Source organism: Sciurus vulgaris, assembly GCF_902686455.1.
Source record: "Sciurus vulgaris genome assembly, chromosome: 8".
Classification (NCBI taxonomy): Eukaryota; Metazoa; Chordata; class Mammalia; order Rodentia; family Sciuridae; genus Sciurus; species Sciurus vulgaris.
In genome coordinates, this window is record NC_136468.1 from 124,033,586 (window position 1) to 124,052,383 (window position 18,798).

The 18,798-nt window shown below is 45.3% G+C and overlaps 1 protein-coding gene across 9 annotated transcripts in view; it reads right to left on the bottom strand.

Annotated features, from left to right (window-relative positions):
* The window catches only part of MED15 (mediator complex subunit 15), an 84,760-nt gene that overhangs the window by 22,905 nt on the left and 43,057 nt on the right, over nucleotides 1-18,798 (bottom strand). For 5 of the 9 annotated variants that reach the window (XM_079151997.1, XM_079151994.1, XM_079151992.1 and 2 more), the window contains exons 6-9: nucleotides 16,150-16,391; nucleotides 13,435-13,761; nucleotides 11,844-11,975; nucleotides 5,096-5,215 (exon numbers count right to left, since the gene is read on the bottom strand). In XM_079151997.1, the coding sequence (XP_079008123.1) occupies nucleotides 5,096-5,215; nucleotides 11,844-11,975; nucleotides 13,435-13,761; nucleotides 16,150-16,391 (821 nt within the window). The remainder of the gene's footprint in view (nucleotides 1-5,095; nucleotides 5,216-11,843; nucleotides 11,976-13,434; nucleotides 13,762-16,149; nucleotides 16,392-18,798) is intronic. The other 4 variants (XM_079151996.1, XM_079151995.1, XM_079151999.1 and 1 more) reach the window with 2 other exon arrangements.

Genomic DNA, 18,798 nt, shown 5'->3' on the forward strand with positions numbered 1-18,798 from the left:
TATCCTATTTGTAGGGTGTTCCCTCCTATCCCTGTCCCACATGTGTCTCCAGGAGGCCCTGCCACCCCTGCCCTTTCACTAGCCTGAGACCCCACCTGCTGCCCCATCTGTACTCAGTTCCTGCTCAAGCAGATGTCCTTTGTAAGAGACGGTCAGACCCTATCTGCAGCCTAAAAGCTTGCTGCCTCTCTGGCAAGCAGCAGGGTACCCACACGGCATCATAGCTAAGTATAGCTGCCAAAGCAGGAAGACTGTCTCACGGTCATGTTCTTAGTACTCAGCCCCTGGGGGCGCAGCACACATAGCTGACACCCTCTGTTCTTAATGAGGGGAGGGTGGGGTTTCAAGTATCAGGCATGAGGTGGCATGGCTAAGACAAGGTGAAGGGCATTTTGCAGGGCTGGCTCAAAAGCATTCAGTGGAGGTAGAAAATCCGGTCCAGCCAGGGATCATGCCTCAGGGAACTCAAGGGCCTTTTCTCCTCTCTCCAGGCAAGCCTGGGGGTCAGGCTTCTCTACTCACTCTAACATAGCCTGGAAGCTATGTTATGCCTAAACTCCCTCCAGGGTCCAGGTTGGCACACAGGTCTGCTCATGCAAGAGGTTCCTTTAGGTGCACTCACACAACTGTCTGACCCCCTGAATCCTATCAGCACCTCACTGGGCTGGGCCATCCAGAGAGAGCCCCAACACTTCTGCTTTGGCCCCTGAAGGGCCCCCAGGCACCCACACAGTAAATGGGCCCATCTTAGCTCTTCAGTTGTCCCAGGCCAGGGCAGCCAGCAAACCCCAGAGGGTTAGAGGTGGGGAGAGATTTCCAGTGAGCAGGAAGGAAAACAAACCACAGATGATCTTTCACTTCCAAGAGCAGGAAACCAGAGCCCTTCAGGTTGGCAGTGCTGGGTGGTCCAAGTCCCAAATCACCTTAGACACACTACAAGGAACAGACTAGTCCCTCAAACCCATCTTAAGACAGAACTGGCCTAGCAAGGAAGTCAGTGGGACAGGAAAGAAACCCAGCCAGTGCTGCTCTAGTCAGGGAGGGAGCACTTGGGGGAAAAGAGAAATTGCCTTCCATGTTCTCAGATAACAGTTTGCCAATGGTATGGGTCTGTCAAGCTACTAGCAAGAGCCACAAGATGAGAATGACATATATCCCACATACCTTGCACACTGCCTGTCACCTGCATGTCACAGGTGGGAACATAAGAGTTTAGAGAGAGGCGATGTGCCCATAGTCACATAGCTAGTGTGTTGCAGGGGAAGCCCAGGCATGGTAAATGTCAGTGTCTTACATCAATGGCTCAATCTGCTTCCCTGGAAAAGGAACCCTGCACAATAGTTTAGACAGAAGCTGTGGGGCTCCAGGGTGGCCAGGTCAGATGGATGCAGACTAAGGGAGAAGAACTGGGAGGGCAGAGGGGGAAAGGAGCCATGGCCCAGAGGCAGCATAACAGAAAGGCTGATCCAGAGAACTTCATTCCACAAAGAAATCTCAAGACAGACTGTTACCTGGCCTTCTCTGGACCACTCACACCTATCTGATACCCCAGAACTGCCCATTGCTCCCAGCCCAGCACTTAAGTGTGCCCCCTGGAATTTCCATCTAGAAACACAGAGGAGCATGATCCCACTATAGTGCTGCCCCCTTATGCCAAGGGTACTAAGATAGAAACGCCATGTCACCTAGCTGAACCCTTGGACAGAGGCACTGTGTCTCATGCTGTCATGTCAGAGTCCATGAAGCACCCCTATCATAACATGAAGATATTGCCATGGAACTGCAAAATAGGAAGTGGAAATGTAGGTGTTCTGTTGCCTCTCCTTGAGACACTTCTTGGGAACTCCATCTCTGAAGAGTGTCAGTGGGGTTCTTAAGAGGCGACAGAGACTGGAAATGTAGCTCAGTGGCAGAGTGCTTGCCTAGCATGTGCAAGGCCCTGGGTTCAATTCCCAGCACCCCACTACACACACAATAAGAGTAACAAGAGTAACAGAATGCCTACATTTTCACTAGCTATTCTGACTTCCTGGTTCCAATGTATTGCCACAAAGAAAGAACAAAACGATAGTGTGGATGCTGAATTGTGTCCTGCTGAAGAATGAGTACAGGTGGCTGGGGGAGAACAGCAGCAAGAGGATTTGCCAGGAGGACATCCAAGGTTAGGAGACACTGGAAAGCTCAAGTAGGTGCAGGTTCCAGCCCAGCTAACTGGCCAGATGAGCAATGGGGCAGCTCCTGGCTAGTTTACCACCCCACCCCCCTGTGCCAGGAACAGAACCCCAGGCCTTGAGCATATTAGGCAAGTGCTCTACCACTGAGTGCTGGATTTTAAGGATACATTCCTGGGATAAGCTTTCTTTTCTTGGCAGGGTTTGGATTAGAAATACACTATCAAAAAAGACTACAATGTTTCTGGAGTTAGCCAGTATGGCAGATGAATGCCCAGTGTGTAAGGTCCAGGTGCCTCACACAGGTCAGGGATCCTTTGAACAGGGGCTACCCACAGCCAGGTGTGCAGGAGGTTGCAGAAGGGAGACAGACTTGGAAGCCCCAGCCAAGCTTGGTGTTATGGGACTGTGTAGAGGCAGGAGGAGGAAAGTTATTTGAGGGAAGGGTCATGATCACACAGGGTTACAGAGCACTGTGTGGACAGTGGGATGGCTTCCACTCTGGGGTTCTCTCCATCAATTTTTCTTCCTTCTGTAAGTATTTTCAGGGCCACCTTTCTCTCCACAGGCAAGCAAGAATAAGCCTGGGGCTGGAGATATAGCTTAGTTGGTAGAGTGCTTTCCTCGAAAGCACAAGACCCTGGGTTCAATCTCCAGCACTGGAAGAAAAAAAAAAAAGAGCCTGATTTAAAAAACAAAATAAAAAAAACAAAAACAAAATCAGAACTTTGCCCAAATTCCCTGTTGCCAAAAATCCTCCTGGGGACAGGAGTAATTTTCTAAATGCTGCTACATCTGTCCTCAATACACTACCCTAAAGCTTCAGGTGTACATCTGCCACTCTACACTTGGAAAACATGGCAAATATATCTGTGTGGTGTTAGTGGACATCTTCTGGTGATGGCTCTATCATTCAAAGTCACAAAATGAAAAGAGGATGAACCAAAATTCTCTGTGCACTAACTTTATTTTTCTCTTTCCTCCCTTCTACCTAGCTTCCTTGCCTTTTGGGATTAGGAGGGACTACAGGGAGTAAGATTTATTTAGTTAGCGCAATTCAGGGGATAGGGTTGATGTGGAAGGGAAAATGGAAGGCTGGGAAGTACACAGGTTTGAGGAAGGCTGGGAGGAAGGGGGTGCCTGTGAGAAGTTCGGGTAGAAACACCAGCAGCTGGCTGTGTGGGGAGTGGCCACCTCTCAGCAGTGTGTGAGCAAGAAAAGGCCTGGGACAGAATCCATTGCTGCAGGTTGGAGTGTGGCTCCAACCAGGAGGAGGAATAATGTTGGCAGCCCAGCCTCAAGAGCAAGGTTGAGGAGTTTCCAAGAATCCTACTGAGAAGTTGAGGTGTGAGTATTTCATTTGATCCCCTGATCCTCAACATGCTAGCTCCCTGGAGCCCTTCTCAGTTTTTTTTTTTTTTTTTTTCTGGACATAACCGGGGATTTAACCCAGAGGCAATCCCCAGCCCTTTTTTAAAAATTTGAGACAGGGTCTCACTAAGTTGCTTAGGGCCTTGCTAAATTGCTGAGGCTGACCTCAAACTTGCTATCCTCCTGTCTCAGCCTCCTGAGCTGCTAGGATTATAGGCATGTATCACCATGTCTGGCCTTTCTCATTTCTTAAAAGGGGATAAATGCTTAAAAACTGTGACCTGGAGCACTGAGAAACATGAAACTGTGGACACAAGGAACCTAGCCCAAGGCCTGGCATGTATCACACCCTCAAAGTGTTAGGGACTTTCTTGTTTTCATAAAAAATCAGTCCTACATGCTGTTGCTAAAATTTTCCCCACCTGACTCTGTGAAGCCAATGAGTATGAAGCCAGAGGCCTAGGCTTCCTTCTATGAAGGAATAACAGGACTAGGATTAGATGCATTTCCCTGTAATGGAAAAGGAATTTTAAAGGTATTCTGGCAAATCTGAGGTTTTTCACAACAAACCCACTAAAATGAAAAGCCCATGTGATGAGAGAACTTGAGCACCATTTTATTCTCAAAACCTCAGAACAGCTGATGTCTGTTGGCACACAGAACATTTGATGTCTGTTAAACAAATAAATACAGCATGGGAAGATTCCAAATTTTACTTGACAATGGAAAACCAGGAATTCATTTCCCTAAAAAGTATAACACACCCAGAAGTAAGTTTTTATCTACCTAGGAAAGTGAGTGTGTAGTAAATTCTCCATTCTGTTAACCCTAGAACAGTCTGGCCCAACACAACATTTTTGGGGTGGAGGGGATGGACAGACTGGGGATTGAACCCAAGGGCACTTTACCACTGAGCTACACTTCCAGCCCTTTAAACTTTTTTATTCTGAGACAGTCTTACTAAGTTGCTAAGGCTGCCCTCAAACTTTCAATCCTCCTGCCTCAGCCTCCTGAGTTACTGGGATTACAGGTATGCATCATTATGCCCAGCTCTAACACAACTTTTGCTCATGGTGACCATCTTCTGTGATCTGTGCTATATAGCTAGGCAGCTATTACCTTCCCCACAGGATTACAGGGTGCTCAAAATGTAACTAGTACAACTGAGGAACTGCATTTTTAGTTTCATTTAATGTCATTTTAAATGTAAACTGCCACACATGGTTAGCAGCTACAGTGTTAGATCGCATAACCCTAGAAAGCACAACTTTTTGCTTGGCTTCTGTTTTATTTTGCCATGAAAATGACAGCAGCATGATTATCTTAAACTAGGGGGAAAAAACAGATATTTATTCATATCCCCTTGAGAAATACCGCTGGGCTTGGCCTCATTTAAAACAACAACAAAAAAAAAAAAACAGTGACACCTGGTTTGGCACTCTGAAAGCCACCGTGCAGAAAGTCACCAATGATGACAGGTGTGCTTTACAAAGGCGCTCAGAGGAACCCCGAGCTCCCGGCCGAGCCCTATACGCGGCCCAGTCCTTAAATACCTGTGCTGTGGGCTGTCCGCCCAAAGGGATGGAGCTCGACGGGACGGCAGACATGGCAGAAGCGGGCGGGAACCGGGCTCTTACGTGCATCCCGCCTTGGGCCAAGGCTTCAGCAATCATCTTTGAGGACAGAGGGACAACAGACAAGGTGATTGCAACAAGAATCGCAGTGCATGGCATGTGGAGAGGTGTGTGCAATCTGTGCAAGAAGGAGCACCAGAGTGGGTGAGGCACTCCTGAGGCAGCTTGGAGCAAACTGAGAGGAGAGTGAGTTCTAGCCCACAGAATCTTCGGGCCTGGCTAGGCATCAGGGATCCAGAAGTTGCCAAGAATGCTGCATCCAAACCTTTCTTACCCTACTCACCACACTTCTGCATTGGTTGTCCTGGATATACCTCTGAACTGCAGACAGATCAGAATCCTGTGGCCCACAGAGTGTCAGAGCCAGACCTCAAGGGCCAAGGCAAGATAATGGTTCTGGGAAACCATGATTTTAGGATAGACTTGAAAAGAAGACATGTCACCAAGGCTTGCTATGAGAAAAGTTGACCATTGCTGCAACAAAATAAGCTCAGATAAGCCTGCTCACAGATTGTTACCTTTTGGAAGTACATGTCTTAGAACCCAAGCTCAAACCACTTCCTCTTCTCCAGGACTCTCTGGGGTTGCTGGTCCTACTATATGTGGAGGAACTGACTTTCTTTCATTAATTAAAAATGGGTGGAGGGGCTGGGTTTGTGGCTCAGTGGTAGAGCACTTGCCTAGCATGCGTGAGGCCCTGGGTTTGATCCTCAGTACCACATAAATATAAAACAAAAGTTATTGAGTTCACCTACAACTAAAACAAAATATTAAAAAAAAAATGGGTGGCATGGTGGCATATGCCTGTAATCCAAGCAATTTGGGAGGGTAAGGCAGGAGGATAGCAAGTTCAAAACCAGCCTCAGCAACTTAGTGAGGCTCTAAGCAACTTAGCAAGACCCTGACTCAAAATATTACTTAGGAAAAAAAAAAAAAAGCACTGGGGATGTAGCTTGGTGGTATAGTGCCCTTGGGTTCAATTCCCAGTACCAACAAAACAAAAACCAAAAACAAAACACAGGGGAAGGTGAGTAGGAGAGCCTGGTTCTGCCTGATGGGCTTCCTCTCTTATGAGGAAGGTCACACTTCCACAGAGATGCCAATCAGGTCTGTTCCTAAACACCAAAGATCCTCTCAGAGGCTAGAACTCCAGCACCAGCCAGGACCTCTCCTTGTCAATTTATACTTTGTGAACTATAAAGGCAACAAAGCAGGCTGAGCACTGTTGTGCATCTGGGTCTGCACATGCCCAGAACTGTCACAAACAGAACACAAAAAAAAAAAAAAAAAAAAAAAAAAAAAAAGGTTCAGAAAGAATGTAGCATTGACCCATGGGGGAAACAAAGAAACAAACACACACACACACCAACAACATTGAGGTTGGAGGATCTCAGTCCAGAAGCTTGAGACCAGCGTGGTAACATAGCGAGACCTCATCTCAAAAAAACAAATCAAAATAAAACAAAACCCAACCAACTAGCCAACTCCCATCGAATTCCAAGAGGTTGTGAGATGGACCATCAGATCAAGACAGTGCTATAGGGCATTCTGTCTACACAGCGATGGTTGCCAAAGACAGGGATCCAAAGCAGGGACACAGGCTACAAGAACACCTGTGGAATCACATGAGGGGCCAATGCTCACGAGAATGCACATAGCAGCAGCAGATGCTAACCAGAACCTCATGACCACAGGAACAAGGCTCTTCATCCATGTCTGCAGTCAGATTAAAAAAAAAAAAAAAAAAAAAAAAAAAAAAATCACTTCACTGGAGGCTAGGTGACAGTGTCTATCAAAACATGGGCCTAGTCTCAAAAAGTCTGCCACTCACCAGGTCACTGTCAGACACAAAGGTGGGGTCTGTGAGGGTCCACTGCCTATCCTGAGGAGGAACTGAAGGCAATCCTCCCCTTGACTCTTATCACAATTGGAGGATGGCAAGTAGGGTGGTAGCATCCATTCGCAATTAGCCACTGCAGTCAAAGAAGCCTGACTATAGTGCTCCTTCCAGAAGGGAGAAAAGCCTGGTAAGAAGTCAGATGGTATGAGAGGTGCATTCTTTTCATGGGGGGAGAGGGGGCGCGGGGAGTGGCAGTGCAGGCCTAGAATCCCAGTGTCTCAGGAGGCTGAGGCAGGAGGACTGCAAATTCAAAACCAGCCTCAGCAACTTACCAAATGCCCTGTCTCAATTAAAAAAAAAAAAAGGTAGGGGATGTGGCTCAGTGGTTAAGTGCCCCTGAGTTCAATCTCTAGTACCAAAATAAAAAGAAAAAAGTAAGAAGGAATGAAAAGCTTAAGTTTACTTTGCTGCTGATCAGTTTTCTTTTAACCAGTTCATTTTCTCTTAACCAGAAATTCCAATGAAAACATACCAATAATGTTCACTGGATCAGATGAGCCAGCTACTAACCAGTAACTCACATTGAGTGATGACACTTCAATTACTTCTCAACTCATAGCTGCCCAGAAAGAAATTTCAAGGAATTCCAGGAATCCCTGCTATAGCCCAGGCCATCACTGCACATGCATGTATATATATGTGTGTGTGTGTGTGTGTGTGTGTCTGTCTGTCTGTCTGTCTGTATCTGGGGCTGGTCAAGGGGAGTGGCTGTTAAGCCAGCTACATTAATGCACGTCCATAACAGATGTCTGTCTTTGATGACATTTGATGGTACTTTCCTTCCTTGTTTCCCCCTACCCCATTTTTTTTGGATGGCACTGGGATTAAACCCAGGAGTGCTCTACCACTGAGCTATATCCTCAGGTCTTTTTATTTTTTTATTTCAAGACAGGGCCTCACTAAGTTGCCCAGGTTGGCCTTAAACTTGGGATCCTCCTGCTTTAGCCTAACAAATTACTGGATTACAGGCATGTACCACTGTACCATGGTGATGACAACTCTTTGTAACCTTATATCGTTATCTTTTTTTTTTTTTTTTTTTCATTTTAAAATTTTGAGACAGGGTCTTGCTAAGTTGCCAGGCCAATCTCAAACTTAAGATCCTCCTGCTTCAGCCTCCCAAGTCACTAAGATAGCTAAATTTTCATGTACCAAAATAGAAGTTTAAAAGATAAAAGCTTAGGGTTCATTTGAAAGGAGAGACACATTCTGTCATGGTTTTAGGGGAGAAAGAAAAGTTTGTTATGTCTAGTAAATTCCCTTACTAGTGCCATCACCTCTCCCACCTATAAGAATATCAGATAAGAGAGATCCAAAGATCCAGGAGAACACAGCACAGGGCCAACCCAATTCTCCTAGAACATCCATCCCAAGTGGAGAGCCTGACCACCCATTACCATACTTATCTGTCCAGAATAGGTACAGACTCCACAGGGGGCCTCTCTGCAGCTTTCAGGGCAAATTTGAAGGATGAGGAATGGAAAAGGGCTTGCTAAGGTTCCCTATCCTGTCATAAGTTTCATGGAACTGGCAGTCTGTTTTATGGCTCACAGCAAAACAGGGTCACTATGTCCTAATGTCGAATTTGTCAGCACTATACAGGGAGTTCCAGTTTGCATCTTTGAGCTCCTAGTTAGACGACTGGCTGATAAGATTCAAGGGCCCTCAAAGTGACTGACTAGCTTCTGCAAAGCTACAGGAAACAATCTAGAACTCAGCCATGCACCACTTGGTAATAGCAAAAAAACTGGAAATTACCTAAAAATCCAAGAATAAGACAATACCTAAGGACAGCAGGAGACAATCAGAGAGGAGTATTGTACAGTCACTCAAAATACTGCTGACCAGTGGTTTCTAATTACAGGTGTTATACTTTGAATATGGAATGTTCCCCAAAAGCCCATGTGTTTGTTAGAAGTTTGGTTCCAGGTCTAGGGCATAGCTCACTGGTAGAGTGTTTGCCTAGCATTGGCAAGGACCTACATCTATCCCCAGCACTGCAAAAAAATTTAAAAAGCTTGGTTCCTAGCTTGGCATTATTAGAAGGTGGTGGAACCTTTAAGAGGTGGGGCCTTGCAGAAGGTTTTTGGCTAAATGTGGGTGAGCCTTTGAAGGAGACTGTGGAAAGCTGTTCTCTTCCTTTCTTTTGCTTCAAACCACAATCCAGTGGCAGCCTGCTCTACCACATGCTCCCTGCCCTAATGTGCCACCTCCCCACAGGTCCAAAAGTAATTGGGCCAAGCCAACAAGGACTAAAACTTTCAAAATTGTGGTCAAAGTAAACCTTCCTCTTTTTAACATTATCTCAGACATTTTGCTATAGTAAAAGAAAGTTGACTAAAATGCAATAGAACATTTCACTTCTATACTAATGTGGAAAATACTGCATATAAAACTCCAGGCAGCAGGACTCTGACAATGTGAGATAACCAGAAATACCACCAAGCTGTTTCTCTCTGGGTTGTTTCTTCTATATTTCTCTTCACTTTCTATAGTTACTACTTATAATGTTTTAGGGATCAGAGTACTGTGGCCTCTGTATGTCCTCTGTGGTAACCCAGGTTTCAAAGGAAGGCCATGAATCCAAGGATGTCCCCTCAGGAGGGCTTGTCCCACCAAGTTACAACTCTAGGATCCTGCTGTTGCCAGAACAATGTAGTGAGGATGGCTAACCAGTCTACATGAGAAAATGCAACATGACAAGATTAAAGACTGCAAGAAAACCTGTAGAAGGAGGAGGACCAAATCTTGAGATGTACTGGCATTAAAAAAGCAGAACATGGATGTGTACTCTCTGTTCCTGGGCTTTGAGAACCTATGAGGCTCTGCCACCAGCACTCAGCAATTCCACCATATAGCAACACAAGTCTCAGGGTACTGCAGGGCAGGTGGCTCACACTCCTGAAAACACTGAAGGCACAATCTAAAAAAAAAAAAAAAAACAAAACCCACTTGGAAATAAACCAAAATGGTGACCTCCCTGGCTACTAGAGATCCTGAAAGTTTTCCACAGTACCTACCTGAACAGACTGACCACCAGGACCTGAGCTCACCTCTATTTGCCACTCTTGGTGTTCCAATGGGTTGGTAGAAAATTAATAAAGTGTCTGCTATAGAGGTGACTGTGACCATGGCTGGCCATGTGTCCACGCTAGAACAGGGCTTCCATCAAAAGCAGGGGGTATGGAATTGGCAGAAGAGCCATACCCTATACAGAAGTTCAGTGTAGGGTACTGAGCACACACAGTTGGCCTCCTGCTTCTGGCAGCTGATGAGACATTAGCAAAGTGACTGGGCACACTCCCTTGACCTAGCAGCTCATCAACAAGTCAGCAGAATGGGCCTACAACAGCTGCCTATGTTGTCTGTTCCATGGTTGCTTGTTTTCCAAACCCTGAGATGGGATGAAAAGGTAGGTTCTCCCTTTCCTACTGGCTAGGCCAGCAGTACAGAGGTTTCCATGAAGTGGGTCCCAAGGTCACAAAGCAGCAACAGTAGCGGCTCCCACTGCCACTACCATGCTGACTCTGAACACACTCTGAACTCCTCTATACAGCAGATCAAGAAGAGGGATTTCCCAGGAGGACTGAAAACACATTTAAGACACACAATAGTGGTAGCAGAGATGGCCTCCAACCTCACACAGGGTGTCAGCCTTCTCTAGCCATAAATGTGAAGTTTGGGGTATATTTCACAGAAGGCCACATTTGAGCAGGCAGGTGATATGGGCATCCTGGGCCCAGGTCACTTAGTGTAATGATGAGGAAGGCTGTAGATAGCTTCAGCCAAATGTCTCCATTGGCACATGTCTCAGGCAAAGGCCCAGGACTTGAGCAATGCAGTGGTGCTGTTATTTCCTTCCCAGTGTGAAATGATGTCTGACACGCAGGATTACCATAACCTGAAGTGTCTGACGCACAGTGCTGTGCAACTGGCCACCAAGCTCAATAAGTTCACAGATAAGCACTTCAGGAACACAGCTAACAGTTTCCTGAGGGCAAAATATAGTAAGAGTGCCATCTATGGGCTGGTATCCAGCAACAGCCTCACCACATCAATTAGTATGTTCTGACTTTTTCTAAAGCTAAACCCGTCTGAGTCAAGACCAGCATGTGGACCCAGGAAGGATTCAGGATTCAATTAGATGTATCCTGGCATGAAGGTGATACAGGTGTATCAGACAATCCCCAGAGACCCTTGGTGTCCAATTCCTAGATACTAGGCAAAGTACCTGTATGATACCATTCCACTGACATCTGACATGCAGAGAATGGGCATGCACCAGTCAGCAAGAAGGAATTGGTGCAAACTTCTGCCCATGTGGTGATCAAATCTCTGAGGGCAGAACAAAGGATGCCCTCTCCCATATTCCTACTGTGGCACATGCCTGTGCTTGGCTTCTAGAGCCAGATGCTCAATGCTGTTTCTAACCTCTTCTTAGTTTTTAGAAAGCTAGCAGTCACAGTTCTATACTCAGAGGCTCAAATGGAAGCTGAAATGTGGATGAAACTGTGGTGCTCCTCTAATGTACCTTCTCAGTCTGGCAGAAAGACAGGAAGATGAAGGATACCCATTCTATGCAGTTGGTTGGGTCCCAGTCATTACCAAGCAGAGGTAGCTACCCTGAGGATCTTGAAGTTATCTCACAGAGGGCAAAGGAGAGAGGATTCCCCATGCTTTACCAACTCAGCCAGTAAGCCAATCAGGACCTTTGTACAGCTTTGTGTGCTAGTGATTAAAGAAGCCCTCGGCTCCCAAGTCCCTCACCTGGACTCCAGGAGCTACCATCTGGGCAGTCTGAGCTGTCTGCACAGCTGCCTGCTGCTGCACCTGGGGCTGCACCTGGGCCTGCACCTGTGGCTGCACCTGCGGTTGCTGGACCACCATCGGAGCTCGCACCTTGAGGAAGGAAGGGAGAATGCATTTTGGAGCCATATGGGGCAGAGAGCAGAGTACCCACTACCTCTGTGGCAGCTTTTGAGAACTGAGCCTTTGAGAGTTGAGGATGGAACTTCCATGACTTCATGGGCTCCAATGTCACCTATTGGCTGTCTCTGATCCCATAATGTCATCAGAAAAATCCCCCATCAACCAAGCTCTGAGTTGGTGGAGCTGAGCCCCCATATCTCCCAATTCTGGTGAGCAGCACTGCAGCCTTCCCACTGGGACCCTCCATGTACCTGTCATGGCAGTCAACATTGCAAACAAAGCCATGAGCACACTCAAGCCTGTTCATCCTCTGGTCAAACATGCTGATGGTCCATGAGATCCCTAAACAGATCCCAGACTCCTTGAAGGAAACCAGGTCTGGTCAGCTAGCACAAAGCTCAGCTAGAAAGACAAGCATGGGCAACAGCCAGGGAGGAGGGACCACTGTGTAGAGAAACCTCCACAGGGACAAGGTAGGCCTTGGTTAGACACAGACAGGAAGTGCCTCCATAGATGTCTCCAAGATACAACACCCAATCCCAACAGGGGACACATCCTACTACATAAAGGTTCAGGTTGCAGTAGGGGCAGTGGGGTGGAGCTCTCAGGGAACAGATGAATAACTGTATCTGCTCCTCACAACTCTCCCAGACTGCCTCTGTGGGACCTCCTCTTCACCCTGACAGTTCAGGTGAGGCTCTTGGCCCCATACCACTCAATAAATCACAAAGAGAAAAGGCCACAAACACCAAGGGAGCTGAAAAGATGTCCAAAAGATGGCCCCTGTTATGGCTGCCTCTGTCTTGGTAGTGATATTCTGTCCTCTGTCATGGACTGTATTTACTTTGTATAGAGATGTACAATGAGACTGAAAATAATAATATTTTATGAATATTCTTCTCAAAAATATGGTAATGACAAGGCTAAAAGATCTTGGCTTAGGGCTGGGAGTGTGGCCCAATGGCAGAACATGTGTACAAGGCTTTATGTTCCAATCCCAGGGCACATGAGTGCATACATACACATGCACACAAGTGCATACAAGTCTTAGCTCAGAACATAACTTCAAGCAGTTAATAAACCACTGTGGACCACCTGATGGATCTTGTGGGACATTTTCCTACATGATGAGGTTACTTGTCAACCTAATTCTCCACTACCTTGAAGTCCCCAGTCACTACTGAAATTAGTCACTTGATTTGGAAGATGTGACACCTCCATGGAGCATGCAAAAGTGGCTCTCTGTACACGTTCCCTCAACTTATGCTAGAGTCAAATATGAGGGCCAGCATGAGGAAGAGCTACCCAAGTCCTAGCATGTAAAGGACATGTCTATAGCTGAAGAACTTGATACCACTGCTGACAGTCACTAGTCACATATGACAGCATAGGAGATACATGTGCTCTACCACGGGACTTGGGTACTCACAAATTTCAGCTGCTGTTGGGGGTACAACATCTGTCCAGGGAGGGCTTGAGCCTGTGACACCAAAGGCTGGTTCTGTGACTGTGGTGTGAGTTGTGATGGTTGGTTCTGTGCAACTGGGGCCTGCTGAGCCTGTGGTGGTGGCTGGTGGTGCTGTGGGTGATGCATCTGTGGCAGCTGCTGAGGCAAGGCCTGGGAGGGGGGAGGCTGTGGCTGCTGCAGTGGTGGCTGCTGTATTGGTGGCTGGGCCTGCAAAGCCTGTTGCTGCTGCTGCTGCTGTTGTAATTGCAGCTGTGCCATCCTTTGTAGCTGCTGCTGCTGCTGCTGTATCTAGAAATAGAACAAGCAGTACTTGGTTATTATCCATCAGCTTTTGGAGTGCCAGTTCTTCCCTGTGCCAGTTTGTCCCAAGAAGCCCAGTGAAGCATGAGTACAGCATTCAAGGAGGCCTACCCAGTTGACCTCTTACTTGGGGAGGAGAGTATGTTCCATAAAAGGGTTCTGGACATCCAAGGTCAAATGCCAGTTGCCTTTCAGATACCTACAATACAACAAGTATGTGCCTATGCCCTGGACACTGGAAGAAGGTCCACCCTGAGATGGCTCAAGAGAACTATCTAGGTTTAAGAGGGTAACACATAGCACGAGAAATAAAAGCTAGAATCAACCACTGGGATAGATTCAAACTAAAAAGCTTTCTCTCAGCAAAGGAAACTATCAGTAATGTGAAGAGAGAGCCTACAGAGTGGGAGAATATCTTTGCCACTCATACTTCAGATAGAGCGCTAATTTCCAGAATCTATAAAGAACTCAAAAAACTCTACACCAAGAATACAAACAATCCAATCAACAAATGGGCTAAGGAAATGAACAGACACTTCACAGAAGAAGATGTACAAGCAATCAACAGATATATGAAAAAATGTTCAACATCTTTAGGAATAAGAGAAATGCAAATCAAAACTACACTAAGATTCCATTTCACCCCAATTAGAATGGCGATTATCAAGAACACAAGCAACAATAGGTGTTGGCGAGGATGTGGGGAAAAAGGTACACTCATACATTGCTGGTGGGACTGCAAATTAGTGCAGCCACTCTGGAAAGCAGTGTGGAGATACCTTAGAAAACTTGGAATGGACCTACCATTTGACCCAGCTATCCCACTCCTCGGCCTATACCCAAAGGACTTAAAATCAGCACACTACAGAGATACAGCCATATCAATGTTCATAGCGGCTCAATTCACAATAGCCAGACTATGGAACCAACCTAGATGCCCTTCAATTGATAAATGGATAAAGAAACTGTGGTATATATATACAGTGGAATGTTACTCAGCTATAAAGAATAATAAAATTATGGAATTTGCAGGCAAATGGATGAAATTGGAGAATATCATGTTAAGTGAGATAAGCCAATCTCAAAAATCCAAAAGAGGAATGTTCTCACTGATAAGCGGATGATGACACTTAATGGGGGGTGGGAGTGGGACAAGAATGGAGGAAGGAGGGACGGGGGGGAAGGAAAAAAATAATGGAATGAATCAAACATCATTACTCTATGTAAATTTATGAATATGCAAATGGTATGCTGTTACTCCATGTACAAACAGAAACAACATGTATCCCATTTGTTTATAATAAAAATAAATTAAAAAAAAAAAAAAAAAAGAAAGAAAGGGTAACAAAGAAGAGATGGAGTCCCACAGGTGGGCTAAAAGCTTGTGCAACTGATCTCTGCAGCCTATCCAATGATGCCGTTTTGTCCCTAGAGTGGTCAGCAGTACGAGCCTCATGAGGATAATCAATATCTGCTTTTCAGGATGAGGCAGACTAGTGAGGCCGAAGAGTCACTGCCAGCTCTGAGAGAAGAGTCTCACAAATCTAGAGTAGGCCAGCAGGTAGAGAGGCTCCCTTAGGGCTTTTGTCTCTCAGTCAACACCTGCCATGAGGACAGATGCTGAACACATCAAGATTCTAACTGAAAACCATGGGAGAACAAAACCTGATCAGCAGCGCATTTAATGTGGAATTTTCACTGCCCTATAGAATACCATCTATAGGAGGAACTGATGCTGTGCCCAGACACCAAGAGGGAGACACAGCAGGAAGTGCCTATGTCCTCAAAAGAAAAGTGCCCAGGTCAAGCTTATTGGTACACACCTGTAATACCAGCAACTTGGGAGGCTGAGGCAGGAGGATCATAAGTTTGAGGTTAACCTGGGCAATTTTGTGAGACCCTGTCTCAAAATAAAAAAAAAATAAAAAAAATAAAAAAAAAAAAAAAGGATTGGGCATGTAACTCAGGGGTAGAGTGCCCTGGGTTATATTCCTAGTTATATTCCAAAGAAAGAAAGAAGAAAAAGAAATGTATCCACAGCATGGTTCAAATATCCCCACATCTCCCTTCTCACTCCAGTTAAATCTTTTACAACTCTCTTATAGTTCCCACAGCACACAGCAGGCCAGAAACCAGTTAATTGGAACCTCACTGAGAGGTCCTCTTCCTGTAATCACAGTACCTTCCTACCAAGCCAAAGCCTGTTTCTTCTGCCTGTGCAACACATTTCTGGTCCATGAAGCAGAGCTGGTAGCAAGGTATCAGGAGGACCTTTGCTGTCTCTGGGCTCCTGCACCCAGCACTGTGGTTGACACCTGCCCTGGGCTCAAGGACTACAAAAAGGAGTTACAAAGTGATAATAGAGGAACCCTGTACCTGTTGCTGGTTTTGATGATGCAACTTAATCAGGTGCTGCTGCTGTTGTTGCTGCTGCTGGAGCTGTTGCTGCTGCTGCACCACTGCCTGGAACTGTTGCTGCATGGCACTCTGCTGAGCCTGAAACTGCTGTTGCTGTTGCTGTTGCTGCTGCTGTAGTGCAGCCTGTTGCTGCTGGAACTGCTGCTGTTGCTGCTGTTGCTGCTGTTGCTGCAGTGCCACCTGCTGGAGCTGGAGCTGAGCTAAAGAAGAGACCCAGATTTAGGTCCAAGGGCTGCCTTAGGGCTGCATAGCAAGGGAAGAAGCAGCAAGCCAAAGTCCCACTGCCACGACAGCTGATCTGCAGACAAGAAGGGCATTTGGGTAGGGCCTGCTGCCCAGGTTGCTGCTGGAATCTGAACACTCCTGATCAGACAAGAAGTGGAATTTGTGTCACTTTAGTATCATGAATTACTCTATAACAATCTAAGAGAAAAGGACCAATGCATCCCAGCTACTCAGAAAGCTAAGGCAGAAGGATGAAGTTCAAGGCTAGCCTGGGACACACAGCAAAACCTTGTCTCAAAATGAAAAATAAAGAGCTGAAGTTGTAGCTCAGTGGTAGAGCACTCCTGGCATGTGTGAGGCACTGGGTTTGATCCTCAGTACCACATAAAAATAAATAAATAAAATAAAGGTATTGTGCCTATTTACAACTAAAAAATAATTCTATTTATTTATTCATTTATTTACTTATTTAATTTTATTTTTTGTTTTGTTTCATACTGGGGATTGAACTCAGGGGCACTCAACCACTGAGCCACATCCACAGTCCTATTTTGTATTTTGTTTCAGATAGGGTCTCATTGAGTTGCTTAGCACTTTGATTTTGTGGAGGCTGGCTTTGAACTCCCAATCCTCCTGCCTCAGCCTCCTGAGCTGATGGGATTAAAGGTATACTACAGTGCCCAGCTAAAAAAACATTAGAAAAACAAAAAAGGGGGGCGCTGGGGATGTAGCTCAGCGGTAGAGTGGATTCAATTCCCTAGTACCATGGAAGAGAAGAGAGAAAGAAAAGGGCCAGCTACATTTTTGGGATGGACAAAAAGTCTAGTCTCTGGCAAATGTTGATCTACTTTCTATCTCTGTGGATTTGCCTACTGTGGACATTTCAAATGCACGGTGTCAGACAAGCTGGGTGGGGCAGTGGACACCTGTAATTCCAGCAGTTTGGGAGGCTGAGGCAGGAATATCACAAGTTCAAAGCCAGCCTATGCAACTTAAAATGAGGTCCTAAGAAACTTGGGGAGATTGTGTCTCAAAATAAAAAAAAAAAAAGGGTTGGGGATGTGGCTTGTGGATAAGTGACCCTAGGTTCCCAAAAAAAAAAAAAAAAGGCATCAGATGATATGTACTATTCTATGACTGGCTTTTTTCACTTAGCACAATGTTTACAAAGTTCACCTATGTTGTAGAATGTCATAGGTTTTACTGATATCTTATTGTTAAATAAGCTGCACTATATAAATTTACCATATTTTGTCAACAGTCATCAGTTGATGGACATATGGATTGTTCCCATTTTTTGGCTATTGTGAACAATGCTGATATAACAGTCACAAGATTTTCCATGGCGAGGTTTCTTTAGAGGTGATGAAAATGTTCTAAAATTGTCTGTATTAACTGTGAATATACCAAACAAAACAAAACAAAACACTAAAGGGTGCATTTTTTATTTTTACAGACTGCATTTTGATTCACTGTACACAAATGGGGTTGAATGGTGCATTTTTTGTTGTTGTTTTTTGTTCTTGTTTTTGTGGTGCTGGGGATTGAACCCAGGGCCTTGTGCATGCAAGGCAAGCACTCTACCAACTGAGTTATATCCCCAGCCCTGAATGGTGCATTTTTAATGGGTGAATTATATGCTAATAAGAATCAATAAAGGGGCTGGAGTTGTGGCTCAATGGTAGAGCACTTGCCCCGCATGTGTGAGGCACTGGGTTTGATCCTCAGCACCAAATAAAAATAAATAAAATAAGGTTACCATATCCATCTACAAGTGAAAACAAAAATCAATAAAGCTGTAAAAAATAAAAATAAAAAAAGAATGAATGAATTCAGAGATCTTTTGTGTGTTTGGCCCTGTTTCCCCAATGGTGGCGTTTTGTAAAACTGTAACATCACAGCCAGAATGTGTGCTAATCATATGGGCACGTGTACCAAGTTCTATACAATTTTATCACCTGTGTGGGTTCACCACCTCCAGAGCAAGACACTAAATAGTTTTAATACCTTATGGATCTCTCAGTTTCCACCTCCTTTTGTGTCTGCTTCTCAAGACACAACAACCACTAAGGTGCCCTCTATTTCCAAAAGTTTGTCATTTCAAAATTATACAAAATTTAAAAATGTTACATACTAAGAGAACGACACAGTATGAACTCTTGGGTTGGCTTTTCTTCCTTCCACATAATTTTCTAAAGATCACCTCCTACTTTCTAGTGATACCAATAGCTCCTAATGCCAAGCAGTAATTCTATGGTATAAATATCTCCTAGGATGTGACCACTCACATGATGTAGGGCATCTGAGATGACTGCAGATTCAGGATATTACAAATAAAACTATAAGCCAGATACACACCTGTAATCCCAGAGACTTGAGAGA